General features: G+C 40.6%; 1 protein-coding gene across 30 annotated transcripts in view; it reads right to left on the bottom strand.

Moving 5' to 3' along the window:
- The window catches only part of FOXP1 (forkhead box P1), a 630,459-nt gene that overhangs the window by 151,249 nt on the left and 452,404 nt on the right, over positions 1–26,806 (bottom strand). For 20 of the 30 annotated variants that reach the window (XM_004035886.5, XM_019023994.4, XM_063703907.1 and 17 more), the window contains one exon: positions 6,369–6,470. In XM_004035886.5, coding sequence (XP_004035934.1) covers positions 6,369–6,470 — 102 coding nt within the window. Of the gene's footprint in view, positions 1–6,368; positions 6,471–24,274; positions 24,734–26,806 lie in introns of those variants that run through there. The other 10 variants (XM_055383392.2, XM_004035885.5, XM_019023993.4 and 7 more) reach the window with 10 other exon arrangements.

Raw genomic sequence — 26,806 nt, forward strand, 5'->3', positions numbered from 1 at the left:
AGCTGGCCCACGTTCAGCACTGACTAAACATTCATTATCTATCACACTTTGCATGTGGTGGCAAAGACATGATTACATATAAAATATTAGCATCACATTTGCATTGTAATTCTTAGATACATTTAAACTAGTGATCATATAATTAAATGTCCAAACTGAGTTCCTTATTTTTTTTTTTCTTTTTGAGACGGAGTCTCGCTGTCGCCCAGGCTGGAGTGCAGTGGCGTGATCTCGGCTCACTGCAACCTCCGCCTTCCAGGTTCAAGCGATTCTCCTGCCTCAGCCTCCCGAGTAGCTGGGACTACAGGTGCGTGCCACCACGCCCAGCTAATTTTTGCAAGATGGGGTTTCACCTTGTTGGCCAGGCTGGTCTTGAACGCCTGACCTTGTGATCCGCTCGCCTTGGCCTCTCAAAGTGCTGGGATTATAGGCGTGAACCACCGCACCCGGCCACTTTTTTTTTTTTTTAATCGAAATAGAGTCTTGCTATGTTGCCCAGACTGGCCTCAAACTCCTGAGCTCAAGAGATCCTCTGGCCTCAGCCTTCTTAGTAGCTGAGATATGGTGCACACCACTGCAGTTGCACCTGGTTCAAATAGGGATTTTTTTTTTTTTTTTTGAGCTACGGTCTTGCTCTGTTACCCAGGCTGGAATGCGTTGGCACCATCATGGCTCATTGTAGCCTCCACCTCCTGGGCTCATTCAATCCTGCCACCTCAGCCATCAGAGTAGCTGGGACTACAGGCACCGGGCCTGGCTAATATTTTTGTATTATTCACAGAGATGGGGTTTTGCCATGTTGCCCAGGCTGGTCTCTAACTCCTGGACTTAAGTGATCTGCCTGCCTCAGCCTCTCAAAATGCTGGGATTACAGGTGTGAACCACTGTACCTGGGGATACCTTCAAGAGTGGGAATTATGAATAAACAAAACCAATCAATAGCCATGGAGTGGGCTGTCCTGGGAAGACTGGGACACAGGGCCACCTATGCACAACTGAAGTTGAAATAACAAAAACGAAGGAACTCATTATATTACAACTTGCACCAAAATTTTGGAGGCAAGGACAAAACAGACTATCAAAGAAAAAAAAAATCTTAAAGCAGGAGTATCAGCCTGGACCCCAAGGTGAACTTCTTGAAGTTCATGAAATCCCTAAAACTGGATGTGACATTCTGTGTTCATGTGCATTTTTCTGGGAGGAGGGGTCACTGTTTCTATCATATTTGTAATGGTGCATGTAATCAGACAGACTTAAGAACTATTTCTAAAATATTTCTGTTTTATTATTTCTTATCGAGACTTATTTTTAGGGTTTTGGGATTCTCAAAAGTCATGTGATAACAGTAACATCTTAAAGGTATCAAAATTTCAATGCTTTGTATCAATTTAAAATGCTAGGGATGCCAATTCTAGACAATGTTAACTCTAGACATTAAAAAAAAAAAAGTTTGCTTCCCTCTCCTAAATTATCCTCCTTACTAATCAGTGCATAGGGCTATTTCTTAAGGGTCAGTACTTCAAAACCATTCCATTTCACTATCAACAACATAAAATTGTAGTTTCCTTTACAGGTTTCCTCTTGCCAATTTCTTCTTTAGTGAATAACGTGGAAATGATATGAGCTACTAAGATTATATGCAGCATTAATACAAAGCAAAATGCTGCCTAAAGCATGTTTTATATAACTGCAAATAAAAATGCTAAAAAAACACCTGCTGAATCTTGTATTTTAACCTCCTCCACTTAAAGCAAGAATCCACATGATCACCCTGAGCTTCCAAGTGGACTAAAGGGCTGGCCTTCTAAGTGGGTTTCACTTTCCCTGCAGTGAAATGGCCTTCTGAGTAAGGGGCTCACACATGACATCACCTTGGAAGGAAGGGCATGGGCAGGAAGGAAAACTATCAGATGACTGGCTTCAGGTTCAAATTCTTCATAGAGGGCCTGAAGCTGGTGAGCTTTCCACTGTAGGCAACACACAAAGTTTACTTTCTTTCCTAACTTTAATGCTGCCAGAATACACATGTACTCTTACTTTCTTAGGAGAAAATGTGTCATTTGATTTCCTTCCAGTTTATGCACTCATGCCAACAACTAAGATGCTTAAAGAACCAAGATGAATTACTACCCAGAAACGGTGGTCAAAGTTCCAAAATTTGATCAATAAAATTGCTCATCTACTCACAAATTAATCTTCAGCCAGTAAAGTTACGCACTTTCGAGGTTATGAGTACACCTGCACTGTTAAGCATTTATTTCACTTGTTTAAGCAATCTTCAGAAGTATATAAATATTTATAGAAGAAAGCCTATGCTGGGCACAGTGGCTCATGCCTGTAATCCTAACACTTTGGGAGGTCGAGGCAGGTGGATCACCTGAGGTCAGGAATTCAAGACCAGCCTGGTCAACATGGTGAAACCAAGTCTCTACTAAAATTACAAAAATTATCTGGGCGTGGTGGTGCATGCCTGTAGTCCCAGCTACTCGGGAGGCTGAGCAGGAGAATCGCTTGAACCTGGAAGACGGAGGTTGCAGTGAGCCGAGATCGCTCCACTGCACTCCAGCCTGGATGAAAGAGCAAGACTCCATCTCAAAAAAAAAGAGCCTACTATTTTTACTCATCTGTAATTTTCGTTTTGCAGCAAAATCTTGTTAATTTGTTTACAACTCATAAGCCTCCTGAAGGCAGGGTGTGTATCTTCAACAGTTCTGTATCCCATGAACACCAGCACCATGCCCAGCCTGCTTTGGAAATGTTCACCAACTTGCACTTAATTAATTCAGATCATTCTGATTCTGAATTTATGATGGGGCCAATTTTCAATTTTCATTTGTATCATTCATAAAAAAATTTGCAAAGCAAATGAACAGACTAAGTAAAAAGATAATTTTGGTTACTAAGTAGAATATTTCTCAAGAACTTCAGAAGCAATATCTATACCCGATTAATGCCTTCATTAATAAACCACATCACCCAAGAATGTGACCAGCTCAGATTTGGTTCAGTATGTGGATCTGCAAAGAGTGCCATTTCTCTCTTATTTACTCTCATCTCCCTGAAATTAGACCAAATTGGTGATGTTTGACTATATTTTATGATCTCTATCGAGTAACCACTTATAGCCTCCTCTAACTTTCCATTTTCTTTTGTTTGTATCATCAGCCTGTGAAACCAGAGAGCGCTGCCAAACATAAAGCAGGGAAGTGTGAGATATGCTTAAAATATGAGTCACAGTATATTTGGGGATTTGGGTTTTTTTTTTTTCCCTCAAGCTATCAGCAGATCAAATCCTTCTTCCCTGTCAAGCCTTCCTCTATGCAGAAGATCTGAAATTTGCTAAAATCGGTCTCTCAGTGTAGTTATGAAGGGTGAGAAGATCAGAGATGAGCACTGTTAAGATTTGCTGTAGGATTTCCCTTTCATTTCAGAGCCACTCCGGCGGAGATGCCTCAGCAAGGATGCAGTATGGCAAGATATATTTAAATATGAAGGTTATTCCTTCTGTGAATCACCAAGTCTATATGCATATTTTTATAATGAGGTAATATACCATGTGACCTAGGATAGTAATTTCTCCTCTGTTTGTGGAAGGCCAGCCAACCTAATAAAGCTTACTGAATGTGCATGACCCTATCAGGCAGCTGAGGGGTCCTTCAGCAATCGTCTGTGATACACACACACACACACCAGTCCACCAACCTTTTAGATTTATTTCCCCCGGCCAAATCTTAAAGCTGGTCTAAATTCTCTGCTTGTCAACTCCTCTACTTGGGGGGTAGGGGAAAAACTCAAGACATCTTCTTTACCAAAACCAGCGTTCAAGATTACCCCTTCTCCCCCTACTTTTTATACAGACTGAAGTGCTCAGCAGAATGTGTGAGGTTGGTTTTGACACTGTCCTTGCCAAGAAAAACGGAGCCCTCTATATCATCCTCTTCTGCATGGTGGCTAAAAACCCTGTAACAGGCAAGAAGAAAAAGAGCCCTCAAAAGGAAATCCCCTGAAACTTTACTTCTTATATTTAGCCCTCAAGGAACTTCATTCATCTTGGAAAAGAAGTTACCTAAAAATGCCATATGTTTTTAAAAAGCAAGTATGAGGGAAAATAATTCTACCATAAAAAAAATCACAAATGATATTCAATACTGAAGAGCAGTGTGATCAGACAGATTGTGTATGTGTGTATTTTTTTTTTATTATCTCTAACCAAAGCTCTACTATGTGTAAGATTTCCCCCCCAATAATATATTTTCATTTTCCCAATGCACTTGAGGCCTGATGAATTCAAGAGGATTCGGGGTATTTTTAAGGCTGTAAGAGCTCCAAGAGGGAGGCAAAAAGAATGGACCATCATTTGAATCACTGAGTGACAGGCTGGGCTAGCTCCCTGTATACATTAATAAATTAGAATTTTAATTGTGTCTCTGTCCACAGGAGATGCCCCAGTACTTTAATATGTACCAACAATTGGCTATGTTATGGAATCTGCAATGTGGCCTCCGCTGCTGACCTCTGAAACACAATTCCCAGTCTGACTACGGAAACTGTTCAGTTTGATCCTTTCAACTTATTTGAATCCTGACAAATAAGCTCACAGCTGAAAGGTCAACATAGTCATATTTCATCCTCCAGGGCTGTTCTTAAGACATCTGCACAACAAAGCACTTCTTATAGCACCTGACATGGGCCCTCAATGGCACTGTACCTCATTAAAAATGTCCCCTGCATGCGCACGCATTCCAAGGCACATGGTCTGGTGATGGTTTACCAAATAAGTGTTTACAGAAGGGTTAGTAAACAAGGCAGATTGTCAACTTTTCCAATAAAGCGTCACTATAGTGCTGAACTCTCTCTGGAAAGTGACAGTTTCCCAAGTACATGTAGAAGAACTAGAACTTGTTGGTCAAGGTCAGTTTGATCTTTGCGGATAATCTGGGAACAGGCTGTGGTTCACCCTGACCTGTGAAAAGTAAACACAAGCTAGAATTTAGGTTGACCTCATTATCCAACTAATTGGCACCAAGTTATACACCTATCAGCTACCGCTTATAGATTCTGTCCCCTCCTGTGACAGGGATGCCCACCTTCAGCTATGAAAGTAGTCTGAACCACTTAGGACCCGGGTGCCAAGTGCCCTCTCTTAAACGTGAGCATGAAGACCCTGATTCAAGTCTCTTTGAAATTTCTATTAAAATTTTCTACTTTGAGTCAAAAACCCAAATTAGATTTTTTTTGTTGTTTTTTGAGATGGAGTTTCACTCTTGTCGCCCAGGCTGGAGCGCAGTGGTGCGAGCTTGGCTCACTGCAACCTCCACCTCCCGGGTTCAAGGGATTCTCCTGCCTCAGCCTCCCTAGTAGCTGGGATTACAGGCACCCGCCACCAAGCTTGGCTAACTTTTGTATTTTTTGGTAGAGATGTAGTTTCACCAGGTTGGCCAGCCTCGTCTCAAACTCCTGACCTCAAGTGATCCGCCTGCCTCAGCTTCCCAAAGTGCTGGGATTACAGGCGTGAGCCACCATGCCTGGCCCCAAATTAGATTTTTATAAACTTACTCCTTCTTCTACTCCATTAAGCCCTTGCCTTCAATGTGCCTGAAATCAGAAGTTGCTAGAACAACCATTTTTGTATCTTTACATAAAAATTTCTTGCCATTTAAAAATTATTGACCTAGAAACATTCTGAACATATCCACTGAAGAATTGGGTATATATTATAATCATTACAAGCCATAATATTAAAAGTACCACATCCTCCTCAGGCCGAGTCATAGTTCTTGATGCTATTGACATTCTGGGATGAATCACGGTGTGTCGCGTCCTGTGCATTGCAGGATGTTTGGCAACATCCCTGGCCTGTACTTACTGGATGCCAGCAACACCTCTGCCCTGCTAGTTGTGGCAACCAAAAACGTCTCTAGACATTGCCCATTGTCTCCTGGTGGTGGGTGGGGGGGTGGGGGGCTCGCCAAAATCTTCCCAATTGAGGATGACTATACTAAAGTAAGGTGTGTGTCTGTGTGTGTTTATGCCATTTCTAGACCCAACATAAGAGAATGTGGTGACAATTCTGAGTACTATGAACTCTTCTCATTGGTAACCTACACTGCCTATTAGCAACTCAACACTTACAACTCCTTATCCTTCTATTATATTCACTAATCAGGAGATCTTACTCCTGACAATAAAACTTTTGGTCAAATACACATTTTCCCCAAAATGTTACAACTTGCTGGTAAACCAAAAATGTACTTTCCACAGAAGATTTTCTTACATGATTTGCAATGCTCAACACAATCCACTCCTGAACTGCTTGTCAGTTATCCCAAAGGGTATAATGTCAACTTAAAAAGAAAAAGAATTGTTACCTGAAGAGCTGGTTGTTTGTCATTCCTCTTGGGAGATTTTAATCCACTAACTTGCTGCTGCTGTTGCTGCTGAAGAAGGAGCTGTCTTGCCACCTGAAGTGCCTGGAAGGAAAAACAAGAAAATCCTTTGCGTTACTACACAGGTTCAGGGGACTCTTCATAAAAAAGGATTCCAGGAAGTGAGCTTTGGGACTGGGTCCTGACTTTCCTATTTCCTGGCAAATGAAACAGCAAATGAAACTTCCCACCAGTCTTAGTTGGAAAACTTTCCAGAATTTGTTTACGTTCCCTTTGACTCGGCCAGTTTCATCCACAGTTCCACAGGCATCTAAGCAGACATTTTATTCCTACTAAAGATCTGACATGAAATTTAAGACCATGAGTGATTGAGACTCTGAACAAAGATGACAGAGAGACCAGGAGGGACCCGAGCAAAGATGAAAACTTGGGAGACACTACAGGGCCCTTTTCAGGGTCACCTTCACCCTCCCCCAATTCTTCTTGGGGAAATGTAGGGACTCAAGTTGAAAGTAATACTTTCACCCCATCTGAGTCCAAATAAAGAGAAAGAACTAAGTGGTGGACCACAAAAAAATATATACTATGGATTAGGCTACGTAGGAAGGAAGATTAAACAGACGAGACATACCTAGGATGACCTTGATAGAAATCAGAGAGGAAAATTTGGCAAATCTGATCTCTAGTCATCTTAAAGAGGCATATTATGTATCTGTGAACAAAACTGGTTACGTTTATTATAAATGACCCTTTCAAGCTTACAATATGGGATGGTTTCTCCTTAAAGGTAGACATTGGGGAGGTAGTATGAATTGGAGATAAAGCAGGAAGAAAACAGAAGAGTCCTCTAAAATGTTTAACATATGACTGACAAATCTTTTTAGAAGTTCAAGTAGGCTGGGCGTTGTGGCTCACGCCTGTAATCCCAGCACCTTGGGAGACTGAGGTAGGCAGATCACTTGAGGTCAGGAGTTCGAGAACAGCCTGGCCAACATGGTGAAACCCTGTCTCTACTAAAAATACAAAAATTAGCTGGGTGTGGTGGCAGATGCCTATAATCCCAGCTACTTGGGAGGCTGAGGCAGGAGAATCGCTTGCACCTGGGAGGCAGAGGTTAGGGTGAGTCGAGATCGCACCACTGTGCTTCAGCCTGGGTAACAGAATAAGCTTCCATCTCATAAAATAAAATAAAATAAAATAAAAGGTCAAGTAAAAAAAGAAAAAAACAATGTCATCAATAAACCGCCATGAAGACATTCACTGCCAAAGAATTAAGAACAGGAACAATGGCTAGCCACACACCTTTCCAAAGATGGCAGTAGGACCAGCAACAGAAAACTGAAGTTTGAGGATATCATGCTAGAAAGTCATATGAAAAGTTGGGTTACTTGAGTCAATGCAGCTGAGAACCAAGAATGTACACATGGCAGAGATGTCAAGAATGCTCATTAAATGATGTGCTTAGAGTTTAGACACAAAATGAGACTTCTAATTATATCAATAATAATTTCTATATGGTAACCAAATTATTTGTGCATCAAAGAAGAGGCACACATAGATGTCATCAATACATCAAAAGGACCTGAGGCTATAGCCTTAGAAAGTTAGCATAATGGACTTATGATGGTAGTGTGTTCCTTAAAAAGGAACAGGTGCTTCATTTACATAAGAAAACAACATGGATATTTACAAGAAAAGTTACAGGGACAATGGTGGAATGGAAGAGAGGTAAGAGGGCCTGGATGTCCCTGCGCATTGAACTCAGAAGAAAGAGAGAACAGAGTGGTCTAGAGGATTAATGTTCATGAGCAGACATCTAAAAACGTGGAATGTGCAAGAGCAGTGCTTCTCCTAAAAGGACACGCTCACTGAACTGTGCTCGTAACTAGAGTTGTAACAAATAACATTTTTAAGACACTGCGTAAGGTTGAGTGGCGCTTTTGTGTTTAAGAGGTGCAAAGGAAAGCTAAGAAACACAAGCACCTATAGATGAGTGACAAAGAAAAGACCATGGGAAAGTGGAACCCTGCTATCCCACCTGCCTACTGCATCCACCCCTGTGTCCCAGGGAGGCCTTCTGCCTACTGAACTCACCATGACCAGCCCTTCAGATGTAATGCATGGGCTAGTTCATCTGTGAAGGGAGAGACAGATTCGACAAGGCCTGCCTGGAAGAGCCTCGAGAAAAGGGGCTGTCTGAGTGGGGCATCTGGAAGCCAAGACGCCTGGGAGAGTTGCCTGAGACTCTAGCCTGCTGTCTCAGGGAGGATTCACCATCACTGGACTCCGGGTTTCCTTGTCTCCTTGGAGACGCTCAGTACATGCGTAGGTGTAAAAGTGGGCAGAGTGAAGATTTCATTTATATCATATAAGAAAAATAGTCCCCTTTGCAAGGTGCCTGCAGGAGCAAAAGCCTCTTCTCCTACTATATATGTTCCCTTAGCTATTGAACATGAAGGTTTTATGGCTTTTTAATGTAGAAAGGGAACTGTTATATATTTTAAGTGCTATCATCAGAGTTCTCAGAGTAATAGGCTGATCAGCAAAGAAGGGTTTGGTTGCTAGTTGGAAAGGCAGAGAGAGGGACTATAGATGACAGTGCAGAGAAAAATATGGTGGGGAAGAGGAGAAAGGTTACACACACTTAACACTAAAATAAAGCAAGCAAAGAAAAACAAAGTAATGAAGACTCTATATAACTTATCACATTCCACCAAATACTGGGAGGATGGGCACTCAATTATTATTATTATTTATTTATTTATTTATTTATTTTGGAGATGGAGTCTCGCTCTGTCACCCAGGCTGGAGTGCAGTGGTGCAATCTCAGCTCGCTGCAACCTCTGCCTCCCGGGTTCAAGCAATTCTCCTGCCTCAGCCTCCTGAGTAGCTGGGACTACAGACGTGTGCCACCACACCCAGCTAATTTTTGTATTTTTATTAGAGACGGGGTTTCACCATGTTGGCCAGGCTGGTCTCTAACTCCTGACCTCAGGTGATCTACCTGCCTTGGCCTCCCAAAGTGCTAGGATTACAGGTGTGAGCCACTGCACCCGGCCTCAATTTTTAAATAGTCAAATCTCAGAGCAGCTATAGTCAACTCCTCACTTCAGCAAAGTGTCTTTAAGAAAAACATTCACACATACACACAAAACTATTCTTTTTTTTTTTTTGGACAAAGTCTTGCTGTGTTGCCCAGGCTGGAGTGCAGTAGTGCAACCTCGGTTCACTGCAACCTCTGCCTCCTAGGTTCAAGCAATTCTCCTGCCCAAGCCTCCCGAGTAGCTGAGACTACAGGCACCTGCCACCATGCCTTGCTAGTTTTTGTATTTTTAGTAGAGGCGGGGTTTTGCCACGTCGGCCGGGCTAGTCTCACACTCCTGACCTCAGTGACCTGCCCGCCTCATCTTCCCAAAGTGCTGGGATTACAGGCGTGAGCCACCGTGTCCGGCCATCACAAAACTATTCTTATATGAGCATGGTCTCATAAATGTACATAAGGAAAGGAAAGTATAGAACTTAAACTTAAGTTTTCAACAAATGCTTACTGAGCTGGCTCTACAGAATGATCACACATTTCAAAATTAGCTACTGGGATCCTCAGATTTATTCTTCTGGTTTGAAGGGGGTAAAAAAGTCATGTATAAGTTTTTTTTTCAGACCCAACATAGGGTACATGAACTTAAATAATCATATTGTAAACCCCAGCCTCTTCATACCGTCTCATACAGAGGCCCACTAAAGATGATAATCCAAGATACAAGCACGGGGGGAAAAGATTTGCAAACTTGTATGAACCCAAGGGAAACTGCAGCCGACCTACTGAACAGAGAACACCATGAGATAAAGATGTACAAACTGACTTCCAAATTTCAGCCCCCAAATGAATAAACACAGGTAAAATAACTTTAAATATTTGGGATGGAGAGACAACACTAGTGCAGAGAATAATTCATTTTGATATGAATTGCTATGAATTATCCAATAATTCCCCAGCTTTATCATGAGTATGTTAACAGAGTAGGAACAAATTATTAACCATATCCTCCCCAAATTAAAGTCCATTTAAAAATTGCCTTAGGTCTCAGCAGGAGTTTTAAAACCTAACTGAACAGAAGTTATAACATGCTTTGAAATCAACCACTAAAAGGTGTTTTCTTTCCTAATTTCCATGATATATAAATCACTGTGGTCTAGATTTTAAATGGTCACATGCAAGGAGAGGCAATAAATCCTTAGTGTATAACACTATGTATCTGAGCATTATAATACAAATCTCCACCATCTATGATTTGTAAAAAGTAAAAAACATGCTTATTATAATATTCAGTGTTGACCAGTGGAAAATGTGGAATGACTGACGGGATCCCCTTTGGAATCTGTGTCAGAGACCTATGTTTACCATGTTTCCTGCAGATGATGACTTGATAGCCATTTTTACCTGTTACGTGATCAGAACCGATCATGTCCTTCATCTCCAACTCCAATGCCTAATCCCCAGAGATAAATCTTTTTTTTTTTTTTTCTTTGAGACAAGGTCTCACTATGTTACCTGGGCTGAAATGCAATAGCACAATCACGGCTCACTGTAGCCTTGACCTCCTGGGCTCAAGCAATCCTCCCACCTCAGCCTCCTGAATAGCTGAGACTACAGGCATGAGCCACCACATCCAACTAATTTTTTCATTTTTGTAGAGACGGGGTCTCATTGTGTTGCCCCAGCTGGTTTCAAATTCCTGGGCTCAAGCAATCCTCCCACTTTGGCCTCTCAAAGGGTTGGGATTACAAGTGTGAGCCACTGTGGCAGGCCAGATATTATTCCAATACAACTGAGGAGTGAGAATGGACTTTTCTTATTTTTATAACAATATCTCAATCACAATTAGAAAAAAGTCCCTTAGGATACATTGTTTGAAGATAAAATTAGATTCTCTGGATACAGAATGCGTGTGGATATGTGTTTGTGTGTATGGGAGAGGGAGAGAGAAAGGTGAAAAAGGAAGAAGGAGAGGGCAAGCAGCAGAAAGAGAGAGACAGAAAGGATACGAATAAATGAAAGAATTTCTCTTTTAAGAAGCAAGGATCAACTCTGACTCAAGTTCCAGATCAATTGCTAATGTAAATAACTTAAAAGGTCCAATCCCATCTCTGTAGACCTTTTACTCTTGGGTGGTTCCTGGGTGGGTTGAGTCAACACTTCCTTTATAACAGATGTGACAATTGCCTGGCACTGGATAACCTGGTGCTGTATTTTCATGCTAGGCTCGGGTTACAGTAAAGACACAGTTTGAGGATGTCACAGAGTGGGGGTGAATGATAAAACCAGGCACTCAGAGCCCAGTTGCACACATTCACATTTATTTTCCTTCAAGCTAAAAAAAGTGGCTCTCTGAGCTAAAAGAAGAAGTGGGTGGGTCAGGGGGAGTGGTGGCAGGCACGCATCACTTTCATCTCTTCTGTGGATTGACTAGTCTCTCATCTATGCCCGGATGTGCACAAGGAGTTGGAACTGCCCGATGGCTGGCATGTCATGGTCCACGGCCAGCTCTCAGCACTCAGAGCCAGTGAGATGGCCCTCTCGCTGCTGGCTCGGTAGGTCCTGTTTTCATACTAACTTGGAACCTAGACATTTTTGACACACCTTCCATTCTATTGGTCCAAGATTACTTCATTCTCATCAGTGCCTTCATATTCTTAGTAAATAAGTGCCATCTGTTATTTACAAATTATGTTTTACATAAGCGTGTTTACAACTTCTGAGCTATTTACATTCTAAGATCATAGCAGGTGCTTATAGGGGCTAGGTAATTCTATGTTTAGCATGTTTATCAAGGTAGCCGATGTTCAAAAACATGTCTACCATATTTTAAGAAACATCAACAAGTTTATATAAAATATGGTTTGAACAGGCATGCACACATACATAAAGCAAGCTGGTAGACGGGGAACATCTTTCTAAAATGCTTTGCATAACACACTTGGTGACGGGGTCTGAGATAACCAAGTGACACATGGAGGTCTTCAAAAAATATGACTAACTGGAAAGTTTCTAGTCACGGGTCAGCAAACTATAGCCCGTGGACCAAATTCGGTCTATCACCTGTTTTGTATCATCTGTCATATATCAGCTCATGATATAAGAATGGTTTTTGCTTAAATGGTTGAGAAAAAAATAAAATAAGATTATATTATGACATGTGAAACTTATATGGTATTCAAATTTTGGTATTTACCAATAAAATTTTATTGGAATACAGTTAAGCTCATTCCCTTATATATAATCTATGGCTACTTTTGTGCTACAAACGGAGTCAAGGACTTTTGACAGAGACCACATGGCCCTTGAGACCTAAAATATTTCTTATCTGGCTCTTTACTAGAAAAGTCTGTCAATCCCCATCTTAGGTTGCTATCTGTAGTCTGAGATCCCCAAAGATTTCACTGGATAGAATCCTATATAAACACATCTTTCAATCAGTTCCCCAAAATAATTTTAGAGTTTGGCCAAGGAGCAAGAACATTATTAATTAGCTGTTCTTTAAGCTCAAATTCAATGTTGATGTTCTGAAAAGGAAATACATCCATGTGCTTCTTGATCTGAAACTGTTTAAAACTTGCCTCAAACTTTGAAGATGTGTTTCTGCTGGTAGGTAATTGATAGCAGTTCAGCTCAGTATGAGATCCTGAGCACCCACAGAATGAAGGCAGCATGTGCCTTATTGGTGGCCAGTCGAGAGTTGGTTATTTCCTGTCTGCCCTGAGAAGTTGTCCCATTTTCAGCTTGAAAGGCTGGTCTGAGTCAGCCATCCTTCTTCTAATTTCTTTTCCTAGACTCTCTCTACCCCTCAAGACCAAACCTGTTTTTCAGATAATTTCATGGACTAATCAACAGTCCCTGTGGACATAGGGGTGGGAGGAAAAGCTTGTAAAAAAAAGAAAAGCAGCATAGGAACATTAGTAGGAAAGGAGTCATGTTCTCTCCTCTGTTTCTCATCCTCTACATACTCTTTGAGTCCCTCTAGAGAGCCTGGTTCCCCTAAACTAGTTTGCTATCTTTGTTCAACCCCAGCAACCAAAGCAGTGATCATTTAACACAACCTGACAATCACTCTGTAGCAAGACCGGGGACTGAGTATGCAAGGAAACTTCATCACCTTCTTCCTTTAGACAGAGTAATCACTCCAGTGCAGGAAGGAATTAAGGGTTGTGACTGACTTAAAAAAAAGAAAAAGAAAGAAATGACAGTGACTTGTAGAACTGGAAGTATTCATACAGAGTCAACAGTATTCCAAAGCAATAGGTTCTTCAAACAATTTTTTTAAATTTTATTTTACAAATAGAACATTTGGTTGTAACAAGACAATGGAAAAGTAAGCTAATCTCATGGAAGGATTCTGGTGATTGTGAAAATATTAGATGTTCAAAGAAAGATTCCAATTCTAATGACTGTGTAAATATTAGGTACACAAGAGAAGAAAGAAAGCACTGCAGTAAATCATTGAGTCAGGTTATTGGCGTCATAAATAGAAAACAAAACACATTCTCCAACAAAACTTACAGGGGGTAATGACCATTCACAGACAGCCTTTAACAGTTTCTTTGTACCAGTCACTGCTTGGTCTACTCTACGATACTGCAAACAAGGGTGTGGACTCTGAACATTCATTGGTAGTAAATTCACTTGACTCAACCCCAAAAGCAGGTGCAGTAGACAGCCAAGTCTTACATCAACTGGGATATATTGAATTTGAATCAGTGGCTGAGAAGGGAAAGACTCTATGTAGCATCATCCATCCTCAAGAGTTCCAACAGCCGGACAAATTATCCTATGCTTACAGAGCATTTAATAACAGCTGATATTTAGGTAGGACATTTTGCATGGATTTTAAAAAGTGTTCCAGTCTTTGCAAAGAAGTTTATGAGACAATGTCAAGATAGGCATGGAGAAAAATCAGAGCAGAGACAACTCCATACCTACAGCATTCCAACATTATGTGTTTGAGTCAAAGTGGAAAGGGACAAGAAATAGAAAAGTCACTCTTCTCTTTGGTCATCATTGTCCTAACTGCAGAGGAGTTACAGTCATGGGTCATGGGCAGTGTCATCTCTGTGTGGGGACGGTGGGGAAAAGGTAAAGGCCAGGCCAAAGCACCCCCTCCAGTACTTGGACCACTTTATCACCCCACACCAGCCTGAACCTCTCTTCTAGATCTACTTCCAATGTTAGGTTTCACATATACTTACAGACATGATTTTATATTCTTTAAGCTACATGTAGGGTGGTTATCATTGCTATGATGCCTATTATGTATATTCCTTGCTTTTCTTTTACTTTAATGTTTAACAAATACCGCAAAGGTAGGTTTGGGAGTTGTGCTTTTTGTTTCTTTTAAAGTCAGCAACTTGAGTGTATTTTCTTGGGGAAGAAAAGATGGCAAAAAATTATATGTTTTCTTTCTTTCTTTTTTTTTTTTACAAGAACTGGGACTAAAGAGAACAAAATTACGCAAATGTGTTCCTGCACCACGTCATGATTTGCCTGCATTAGTGTTGTGAGCTCAAATGCCATCCTGTGCACCAACTACAGGAGACATGGACAGAGAGAGATGCCGAAAGCTCTAGATAGGAGGTGGCATTCTGCTACAAACCCCACCGCCAATCAAGCCCAGGAAGGGGTCAGCAAACCCTGTATCCGCTTGCAATTATGAGTAACCTTTTCTACTTGAAAGGCATGTACAGGATACTTCCCAGCCAGCAAGGTAAAGGATAGGATTTTCACGACACCAGAAAAAAAAAAGGGGGGCGGGATCTATGGTCCTCTTGCAAAATTAGATGTAGTAAGTTTAATGACTACAAACAGTCAGGAAGTCTGCTTGAAGTCTTTGGGAAGAGCTAAAAAAAAACCCACCATCATACTCCTACTCCCATTAACATAGGGCCCTATAACCACCTTGCTGAGGCACTGGCTGGTTGCTCCTCTTGGAGCCAGTGCCAGACGCTGAATCACTACACCAAGTCTCCGGCACCTGAGTTGTCTTTGGAGGGATTCCATTCAAGCAGTGCCCAAGCCTGAGCCTGTTTAGCTCATGAGAGTTGACAAGATCACAGCCTAGGATGCTATGACTGTAGGCCACATTAGCATTGCAGTGAAGTAAAACAGAAGTGAAGTTTATTAGAAAATGTCTAAAATGTTAAGTTGGATGCTGCATCAAACTCTTTTTTGCCTCTGTTTAAGACTAGATTGTGTTTAAAAATAAATAAGTTGGACCCATCCTCCAGGTTCCCAAAGTAGAAAAACTTGGGGTCAAATGCAAGGATAAATGAATCAAAAGGCTCTATTAACTCACTGTATTTAACCCACTGTTTTTTGCAATTGCTTTTATGAGGTGCAGCTCAGCAACTCTCATTATGAATAATTCAGATTCACATCTTTTCATACCTCAGAATGAGACTTGCTAATTTTGAAGCTTGTGGAAGAATCTAACTAGAATTATGCTCAAAATAATGGAGGATTTTCCATGACTTTCCTAGTAACACTGAACCCAGTTCTTTCTCAAACAAATATGGTACTGTATTCCTTTTTTTCTTATACTGTAAGTCACACATACTCGGGATGCCCTAAGAGGCAATTAACACCTATGAATGCTTTGCTTCACAAAGTACCTTCCTTTTCTTGCCTGAATTTGGGCAAAGAAGCAAAGAGTAAAAATGATTTAGAGGCAACATTCCAGCAGAGATAGAAGACAAAAGAAAGAAACAGAAATGGGAATATAGGAAAGGGCCAAACAAGAATAATAATCCAAAATGTGGAACTACTCACTACTGGCCAAATATTAGGATGGGGGGGAATCCTAATATTCTCCATTAATTTACACTCCTTAAAGCAAGTTTTTTCGAATAGCTAAGATTGTATCTGTATAACAATTTAAGAAATGAGGCACATCTGGAAACATAGGGACAAGTGCAGCATAACTTCCCTACATTTAAGACACTAAATAAAAACACTGTATTGAATTGCTTACTATGAACCAGACACTGTGCTAGTTAAGTTGCTCTCTACACTAATCTCATTTCTTGTTCCCAACTTTTCTAAGGGAAGTTCGGGAAAGTTTTATAAGTCTTGATTTAAAATGGGCAAACAGAGACAGATTGTCAAGTTCAGTGACTTGCCCAAGGTCACAAGTCTACAGAGTGGCTAGGATGGAAAAACAAAAACGAACAAAACATTGTCTCATGAGAACTTGATACTCACACTGTATCAAGGTCACTGATTAGACCAAAGATGGCCGCGGGTAATCTTGGCAAATGGCTATGCAGACCTCCGGAGCTAAAAATGCATGACTGACTGTGGGCCCTTTTGCCTCCAGAATGAAGGGAAGGGTCTTTTCTCAGTGTCACATCTTCTAACTTTAATCTCCCTTCTTTTCCCCACACAAAAGAGTTGCTTTTTTTCAACCAGACCTTTCCATGGCCAGGACTCTGTGAGCCATAACCATATCTACAAGTCTGCCCTCCCTGTTCTCTGCCCACATTTACATGGCATCCAAGTATCTTCTTTCATCTAAATTCAACCTTTGCCTAAAAACTCTGTCCACAATCCAATTCCTTCAAGCAGCAGTGTTCCCTGGTATCCCCAGACCCAAGGGACCAGCCCTGCATCTGAATCCCTGCAGCAGCATCCTGTGTTTCTACTGTTGTGATGGCAAACTCCAAGCAGGCGGACAGGAAGGAATTAACAAGCCCAGCTATCTCTGCTCTCTCGCACGCTGTGTTTTCACCTCTCTGGTTAACTGAGTTCACTCATCTTCTCTTGGAATATTGATGTTGTCCCCATCATACCTTGATTCTCAGCTCCTCCTCAAGCCCCATTCTGGACAAGTCCCTCGTTCTCTGGTTCAGCTAAGCCAAGGTTGGATTTTTTTCAAAATGAGCTTTTCATAAAGCAAATAATAGAAAAGCAGAGCTAAGAGAGTACAGGTCTTTTTCTTTTTTTACCCAAATTTCACTAAAGTCCAGCCACAGTTAATGCCTCTGGACACCTGTATCTTACGCTTCACCTCCATCTAAGTGAGATCTCTTCTCCTGACCCACTCGGCATGGCTTTTAGGTCCAGTGGGATTTCCAGCTCTTGTTTTAAGCCACTGTAGACTCTTGCACTCTGCTATAAATACATTCTTCTTCTTCTTTTTTTGGTGGAGGTGGTATGGGTGCTAAATTACTGTGTTATTAAACCTGCCCTGGTCCCTGGTCATTGGGGATAAAGAAGATAATTAAAAATTGTAATGTTTTTAGCGTTTATTGCCAGACAAGTACTAAACAGTGCAAACCCATTATATTATTTATTTTTTCACAATGCCTTGAGGTAAATTATACCCAGTTAACAGATGAGGCAGAGAGACAGGGAGGGCGACAAGGGTGAAAAAATTAACTATTGGGTACTATGCTCGGTACCTGGGTGTCGGGATATCCCCAAACTCAGCATCATGCAACATACCCAGGTAACAAATCTGCACATGTACCCATGAATTTAAAATAAAAGTTAAAGTTATATTTTTTTAAAAAAACAAATGATACAGAGGGACTCCATTATGTCTATCATCTAGTTTTTCACAAGTATTTTAAAACAAAGTCATTTCCATTTGTGTGTACCTGCATAGTCCTTTGACAGGCCCAACCTGAAAAAAATTTCTTTTCAGGTTGGGCCTTTCTCAGTTTTTGCCTTTTGAGCAGTCATATGCTTACAATTTTTTTTTTTCCTCTCTGGAGAGAAAAAAATACTGGACAATTCTCGGAAAAAAGAATATTTAAAAAATCCCCAAATAAAAACACCACAATTGTTTACTATAAATACATTGTTTAAAGTATGTAAAATAACTACAATAAAGTATTTTACCTACTCCAAAATATTTGTGTTACTTATTATGCAAAGCCTATAGAAAAATGTTTCAAATATCACTATTACAATTGATACTTATAATACAGCATGATGTATGCAAGTGTGTGGTGTACACATTATGTTTGTGGTTACTTTAACTTGTAGATCATAAACTGTATGTCAAAAAAAAAAAGAGAAACACAAGACCAGAGAGGATAAATTATAAAGATTATGTGACATGTGTAGGTAAAGTCCTTAGCACAGCACCTGAAACATGAGTTATTCAGTAAATGGAAATTAAAACTATTATTATATGTATAACACACTGCCCCCAGGCATAAGAGAATATATTTTCTCAATGGAAAGCAAAGATTCCTTTTTCCCAGTGATCTTAAACCATTGGTCGTCCTCTTTACAGAAACACTAAGAAAAGTTGCAGCATCCTCTCTTGAACCCAAAGGGATCTAAGGCAGTCAACTTTAATTGTACAAAAAGCAAACTGAGGACAAGACGGGTACATGGTTTATCTGCAGTTACACAGATGACATGCAGCTGAGAATCCTGGCTCTTTCCAATGGCAAATGTACTTAAGCAAATATGACTCTGACTCTTACCAAACATTCACCCATGCCTTGCCAATTCTCAATGCAGGAATGGCTGCCTAAGAGGCCAAATATTAAGCTAGGGGGAGATGATGATACTGGTGGTGATACTACCAATGAAGAAAATGGTAACTAACACTGAATCCCAACTACGATTGGTTCTAAATTACTTTATATAAACAGAAAGTTTATGTAATGTGGTCAAGGTCACACAGCCTGGATAGAATCCCTTCACTGTATTCAAGAACGACATACACACAAAAAGTCCACTAATCCATAGACGTATGGATTTGGAGTTCTTCCATTCACCTGGAACTAGAACTAATTGCTTGACATGACCGATTAAAAAAAAATTAGACACGTATAGAAAAATATATTCAGTTAATCTAAACCACACAAAAAGGTAACTTTGTAATGAACTTTAGAAAGATTACATCTTACGGAGGCAAAGAAATACAGACTTGATTGGTTTGGTCGAGGAATTAGTAACTCTTTAAGAGGGAATCTGAAAAAAACTGTGGTCATCTGATACACAGTTGTGCTCACAGAGTTGTGCTCAAAAAGTGACAATGATCTTTTGAACTTCCAGTAACCATGGTTTAGCATAAGATGGAACTTGAGTCTCCAGGCATGAAGAAGTAAGGATTCTCTGGGAATTTGGGGGAATTACTGACCCTGAGAGAATCACAGAAATTACAAAGAAATAGAAGTTTGCTTTGAAAAACATTAATGTATGTCCACAGAGGCAGCATACATAGTGGTTGAATGCACACCAATCACTGTGTCTAGATTTGAAGCCCAATTCCACCATTTGCTAGCTGTGTGACCTGAGACAAGTTACTTAACCTCTCTGTGTCTTAGTTTCTTCTTCAATAAGAATGGGAGGAACTGAAAGTACCTATGTCAAATTGATACATGTAAAGTGCATAGTCTAGAGCCTCACACTCAATAAGTAACAAGTGATTTTGAAAAGTGCTGTATAACTATAGATTATGAAAGTAATAAGTTCATGGTAGAAGATATGTAAAATGTATACATGAATTGGGAGAAAAATAAAAAATATGACACCATCACCTGCAATGACACATTGTCAGCATTTGGGAATATGATTAAGAAAAGAAATTTTTGGCCAGGCATGGTGGCTCACACCTGTAATCCCAGCAATTTGGGAGGTCGAGGCGGGCGGATCACGAGGTCAGGAGATCGAGACCATCCTGGCTAACACAGCGAAACCCCGTCTCTATTAAAAATACAAAAAAAAATTAGCCAGGCGTGGTGGCAGGCGCCTGTAGTTCCAGCTACTCTGGAGGCTAGGGCCAGAGAATGGCGTGAATCCGGAAGGCAGATCTTGCAGTGAGCCGAGATGACACTACTGTACTCCAGCCTGGGCCACAGAGTGAGACTCTGTCTCAAAAAAATAATCAAATAAATAAAAAGAAAAAGAAAAGAAAAGAAATTTTCTTGGGCCAAGCACTGTGGCTCACGCCTGTAATCCCAGCACTTTGGGAGGCCGAGGCAGGGAGACCGCTTGAGCCCAGGAGTTGGAGACCAGCCCAGGCAACATGGCAAAACTCCGTCTCTACTAAAAATACAAAAATTAGCCAGGTGTGATGGTGCACACCTATAGTCCCAGCTACTGAGGAGGACGATGCATGAGAATCCCTTGAACCCGTGAGATGGAGGCTGCAGTCGGCTGAGACAGCACCACTGTACTCCAGACTGCGTAACAGAGCAAGACTCTGTCTCAAAGAAAAAAACGAAACAAACAAACCAAAAAGAAAAAACAAAAAACAAAAAACAAAAACAAAAAAAAAGAAAGAAAGAAAAAAGAAAATAATATTTCTTAAGCAAAAACTGGAATCATTTTGTATGGTCTTTTGAAAATTACATTTTGAAATTAAAAGCACATTTTGAGTAGAGATTTTTTTTTTCAAATCTAATTTCTATATTCAGGTTCCAACAAACAAACAGTTTCAGGAGCCAAACAACCCAGGCACCTCCACCCTACTGTGGAGTTTTCTGGAAAAGCTTTCAACGAAGGAGTCTGAACAGTAAATGGCACTTGTCTAATTTTTACACTGTGCTTTAGAAACCCAGGAAGGAGGCCCACGGCACTCCAGAATTGAAGAATCACACAGTACCATACCAGGTTAACAGCAGGTTTCAATTCTTTTGCCCCCAAAGCATGTAACTACAGAGCAACCGCTGACTTAACTTTGCAGCGCCCATAAGCAGTACTGTATCTGTTTCTTCACAAAGAACAAACTTAACTTGATTTTTGTGGAAGTTAAATTGCCAACATCATATTGAGTTAAAGAGAAACAAAACAAAAATCAGAAGTTTCAGCCCATGCTGTATCTTTAAAAAAAATACATCCTTTGACCCTAAATAGATTAAAATTAAGCACGATTAGTCTTCACCACCTCCTCCCTCCCCCAACCATCAACATCATGCACTAGCTATATTTTCCAGGCCAGTTTCTTCATGGTAAAACACTTTCTCATGAGACTGCCTGTGGTCAGGGCTGACTATGTCACAGGAAAAAATGCTTCTCATGATCTCTAGATCATAGCGCTTCCAGGTCTAGCCTGAGCATTAAATACAGACACACCCGGAAATTGTAAATGATTTTAACAACAGGACATTTTTCCCACCTCAAAAGTGGGATAATCTTTGCAGCCTACCTATGTCCCTGGGGTGTTCTGAGTATTAACAAGTTAGCATTAGTCAGGCACTTTGATTTCTACAGACAAAGGGCTCCGTATAAATACAAAGTATGATTATCCAACCCAACTGCCTTTTGGAGAGAGGCGGAAAGGCCACTGCTTCCATCCTTGTCTTCTCAAGAGCAAAGCAACCTCCTAGTTATCTGCAGGGCAATACTCATGAAAGTTGCACTGTATCTGAGCCTCTGCTGCACCGTTCCCTTATATAGTCAAGGAAGAGGGAATCCCTTCTGTGTGCATATTTTCAATTCACATTCCAAAACAGTATAGGCAATGAAACAGATTTTCAGCTGTGATTTATAGGTCTTGATACGACTGGGCCAGGCGCTGTGCTAGAATCACGCACATCACTTCTTCAGGATGTGGAGAAGTAAGGAAGCCCCTACAGAAAATCATGTTCCTGTATTTAAAGAATGTGCCAGTATGCGCACATATATCAGTGAATGCCTACATATTAAGAATGATTTCACAAAGCCATGCAAACCCCACCTGAAAACTAAAAAAAAAAACGCAAATTTTAAATCTAAATTTAATATAGATTTGAGCCTTTCCCTTGGCCTCTGGAGGAATCAATTTGAGATAATGACAGCCTTGAAGATAATGAAATGGGTTACATAATATTAAAGACTAGAAGGTATTTCTGAGGGACACAGACATGTAAGTAGACTCTCTGTATTACAGCACCTGCCTAACATCTTTAAAGAGAGGGGCAAAATGTTGGCCTCTGATAAATTACGTTGTACCCTAGCCACAGACACTATGGTATACTTTCCTTTAGTTGAGCTATTCATGTTTAGCTTTAAACATCAGAATATAGCCTTCGACAAAACGGTAAGAGTCACTGGTTTGTCCAATGGTATTATTATTTAAAACACACACACATACACCACACAGTCGAACTACTGAGGCAGACATTCCTAAGTGAACTGGCTAGAAAAAGCTAAATTAATGAACCAAGTAATCCTGGGAAATCCTGTCCCATAAAACCATTAGTTGCAATAGGCTAATTCTCAATAAAAAGCCTGGCAAATTCTCAGAAGGCAAAAAGCCTCCTGAGCCTTAAGGGTTAACTCACTTGCCTTAAAAAAAAAAAGACACATATAATTTCCTTTTATCATAAAACAATGCATTTATTATTTTCTGTGTATCTGTTAAAGGGCATGGCTTTCAGAGTGGAAAACAAAACAGAACTTGGTCACATGTTTATTTGCTTCAGCTACTCCCTTCCCCTTCTGATAAATAATCAAACATGCCATCCAGAAAAAACAAAACCAGCGAGCTGGGAAATTTGATGGTCATCAAATAGACTAAGATACCAAGAAAAGCAGCCCACTGTTCCCACACTGAGTTTTCGGCCCCCACACCTACACTAACATCTGAGTAAATACCTTCAGTCACTCTTTCCATTTTCCCTGCAATTACTCCTACTGTTAAACAAATTGTCCTTAAGGCAGTCGCAAACATCTTATTTTTTCTTGCAAAAGAGAACAACTTCTGAACATTCAAAAAAGCCACCATAGCGATAGCAATGCACACACATGCACATACACATACATACAATTATTTTATGTATTTAAATGTTTCTTCTATGAGAGGTTTGGACAACCCCAGAGCATATTTCCTTCTCTATTCTAATAGATGCTGTTTTAGACACTAAAATTTAAAAATATTTAGACTGCGGACTAGCAAACAAGGTTCACAGTAATAACAATTCTCTTAAGATCAAAAGAGCTTATTTTCCATTTCCTGTCTATTCCCTGACCACCATATAGTTAAAAAAGAAATATTAACACCTGGCTTACCAATTAAACTGAAGTTGGGGGTCAGGGAAGGGGGGTGTGGAGGGAGGGGAGAGAGGCAAAAGGAGTGACTACAGACAGGAAAAGGTGGAACCTTTTTCAAAAATGTCAAACCATGTGTTTAAAAAGTCATTTCAACAGAAAGGACTAAGAGAGCCGTTAGATTGCTCTTCTACTCAGAGCCAGGAGGCAGCCCAAGTCCAAGGGCTTTTCCTGCCATACTGATTACCCACAAGGAAAATTTTGAAAAGAGCCTTCCAACATCAAAGTTAACAACCATCACGGAAAGTGAGGCAGGCTTTCCCTTTCCCTCTGCAGCCCACTCCGTTGAAACAATAGGAATATGAATGAGATAATGACCGTGCGTGTTTCAGCAGTCTGACTTGTATTGGCATGAAATTGGTACAAATATTATCAAGACTGATTCACAAATGATGACGGTGTCGTGATGCAAACATCAGGGGGACAATTCTGTAGATGCAGAATTACAAAGGCACCATCCCCACATTCTCTTACTACTTGTGATAACAGGAAGAAAAAGAAGGCAACACGAAACAATGTCACAGTAAGCAGAGAGAGGTTCCAATCTACGTTTAGCCTATAAAACTATCCTGACACCACCCGGCTGCTTACTTAGCTGATTATATCCAAAGACATATTTGAAAGCAAGAGTGAATTAAACAAGGAGTTAGAAGGAAACGGTCCTCTCAAATCTCTAAAAAGAAAAAAGCCTCTGATGGAGAGAGGAGGGAAGGGGGAGGAAAAAAAGCAGTAAACAAGTTGGATCATCTTATTTCGCCCTTCAGAGAATGTCTGCACAAGAACGGATCCCTAGTTTAAAAGTTTAACCCAGCAAAAAAATGTTTCTTTTTCTCTGGACACTTACAGAGAAAATGAAGAGTTTGGCGAAGGGAGCCCGTACTGTCTGCCTTTGGATTTCCGTCTTCTTGCTGTAGATGGGTTCTGGCTGTTTCTGCGAAGCGGGGGTTGCCGAGTGGTAAAAAAGATGTTTGAATAAACAGGAAGTACTGTGCGGCTGAAGCACACTCGAAGAGAAAACACACTGGAACATTGCCCTTTGTAGGCAACCTCAGGGAGGTTTGCCTCCACAGTAGCTGGCTGGGCTCTCACTAAATGACAAAGAAACCACAAGAATTCCTCAAGTAATTCTTCACTTTCAAAGTTGAAAGATCAGTTGGAGCTTGCAGGTAATTTTCAAAGTTGCATTTAGCACTTAAAGAAATCTATTAATGCCACACGTATCTAAACCGCTCCAGGTCTGCAAGCAGCGACACAGCACACGCAGTGTGCCCTGGCTAGACCAAGCCCTAGCCAAACACAGCTCATTCACGCAGACAAATACACACCAACAGGGTTTCGGGAAACCTGCTCTTGAGATATTTTTGTGGTGACATTTACATAGGCAGGATGCTTTAAAAGAAAAAAAAAGAAGAAGAAGAAAATTCAGATTTTGCAGACTTTAGAGGATTTTGTCACATGTATTTTTAAAGAACACATCGTCCCGTATTCCAGGGATATGCCCTGGATCTGGCTTTGACTGGCTGTCCTTTACATTTTCTTTCTCCACCATCAACCAAACTACCTGTTTATCTCCAGATGCCTAGCTTGCCTAATGGAACACTCCTTAACCCGCCCCAAAATGATTGTCACAGTCCTGTCTTCCATCACTGGAGTAATTCAGCAAATACTGTGAAGAAAAGTAAACTGCTGAAGGCACAGCCAGTCAGCTTGAAAAATAGGAGGAAGAGTTGAACAGCCATATTCAATAACAAAAAAAAAAAAAAAAAAGGAGGAAGAAAAGGATTCCTTCTGAAAATGTATTGATCTTGTGGCAATGTTCTTCTGCCACAGAAGCTACTGATTTGTTATTTAGCATGGAATGCTGGACTGTCTGTCATCCAGGTGCTAATACTCGGCTAAAATAACTCATTGGGAGCTGTCAGTGGGATGTTTACATAGGCCCCAATCTTTTCTTCATAGAAGGAAATTTTTTACTGGAATTCATCTTCTTTTGATCTCACATTCAAAGCAACGGCAGCTTGATAGACATTCAAGTCTGAAAGCAAATCCAGACGCTGAAGATAAACCGCCAGAAAATGACAGGCAGAAGCATCTAAAGCTTATAAAAATGAAGAGAACAGCATGTCGCCTGAGTATTACAATAGCAGAAATCAAGAGACATATTAGGTGGAACTGATCAGCCACAAAAACAGTTCAAAAGGCAGATCATAGAAACAGAAGACTAGGCTGGGGGAAAAAATGGGAAAGATCTGGTTTACTGCCTCATCTCCCTTCTGAGTCTCACAGTGCTTCCACGCCTGCCTTCTCCACTTTGGGGAGGGGTGGAGTATCCAATGCAAATGTTCCTCTCTAACTCAGCTGGTCCAGTTAGAGACCAGGAAATGATTTCCTAGCAATCCCTTTTCAAGGGGCAGGAGAAAAAGGCAGACTCTTACCTTGCTCAGTGTCCAAAATGCTGCATTTTATTAGCATCCCCTGCAGCTGCTCTGCGTTGCAGTATCAAAAGGCACACAGCCTGGGCGCCATGAAAGTGGGCGGTCAGGAAAACCATCTCTCAACAGAAGAGCTATAAGTAGTTCGAGATGGGGCTAGAGAGCTCTAAGCAGTCCAGTTCCCTAAAATGGCTAGTTATGGAATGAACACAAATGTTCCAGCCTCAGTCACACAAATAGATGCGTTCTGTCCTACAGATATGCAACTGCTTAACACCTAGTAGCTTTTAAGCCAACTAGGGCGGTTCTGTAAAGGAATTATCACAACTTTCTCAGAGACATGCAATTAAAAAAAATAAAGCCTCTTATTTTCAATAAAGTCAGTGCATACAATCAAATAGTAATTCTCCCAACAATTTTGTTCTTAAAGCTGTTTGTTAACAAACACTGAATGTGAACAGGCAGCATCAGGTTAAAGGGCAACAGAATTCCACATTATAATTTAGCCTGCGGTTATTCCTGATTGCAAGCACCCTCTGGGACTGCAAAGCAAGATCTTCTTTTGCAGCACGCTTGGATTTTTAAAATTAGTGCCCCTCTTTTTTTGCATAATAAACCAACATTAAAATATGGATTAAAAAATGTACAAACCAATTTTTAAAAGCTGTAATCAGTTTAGCATTTGCCTTGTGCAAACAAGTCCTGGGTAACTAAGTCAAAAATGCAAAAAACAACACAAACAAACAAAGCCAAAGCCCTACTGGATCCTAAGAGTGTTTTTTCAAGACACCTCTGCCATGCCTATATAGCTATCAGATGTGCCAAAGTCGATGATTTTCCTTTGAACTGTACTAGTTCAATCTGTGAAAGTCGCCACAGTTGTTCTCTAACCATAAAAAAAAAAAGCAAACAAACATAGTTGCTTTCAACACTTACTCCAAACA

This window comes from Gorilla gorilla, chromosome 2 (genome assembly GCF_029281585.2).
Source record: "Gorilla gorilla gorilla isolate KB3781 chromosome 2, NHGRI_mGorGor1-v2.1_pri, whole genome shotgun sequence".
NCBI classification, from domain to species: domain Eukaryota; kingdom Metazoa; phylum Chordata; class Mammalia; order Primates; family Hominidae; genus Gorilla; species Gorilla gorilla.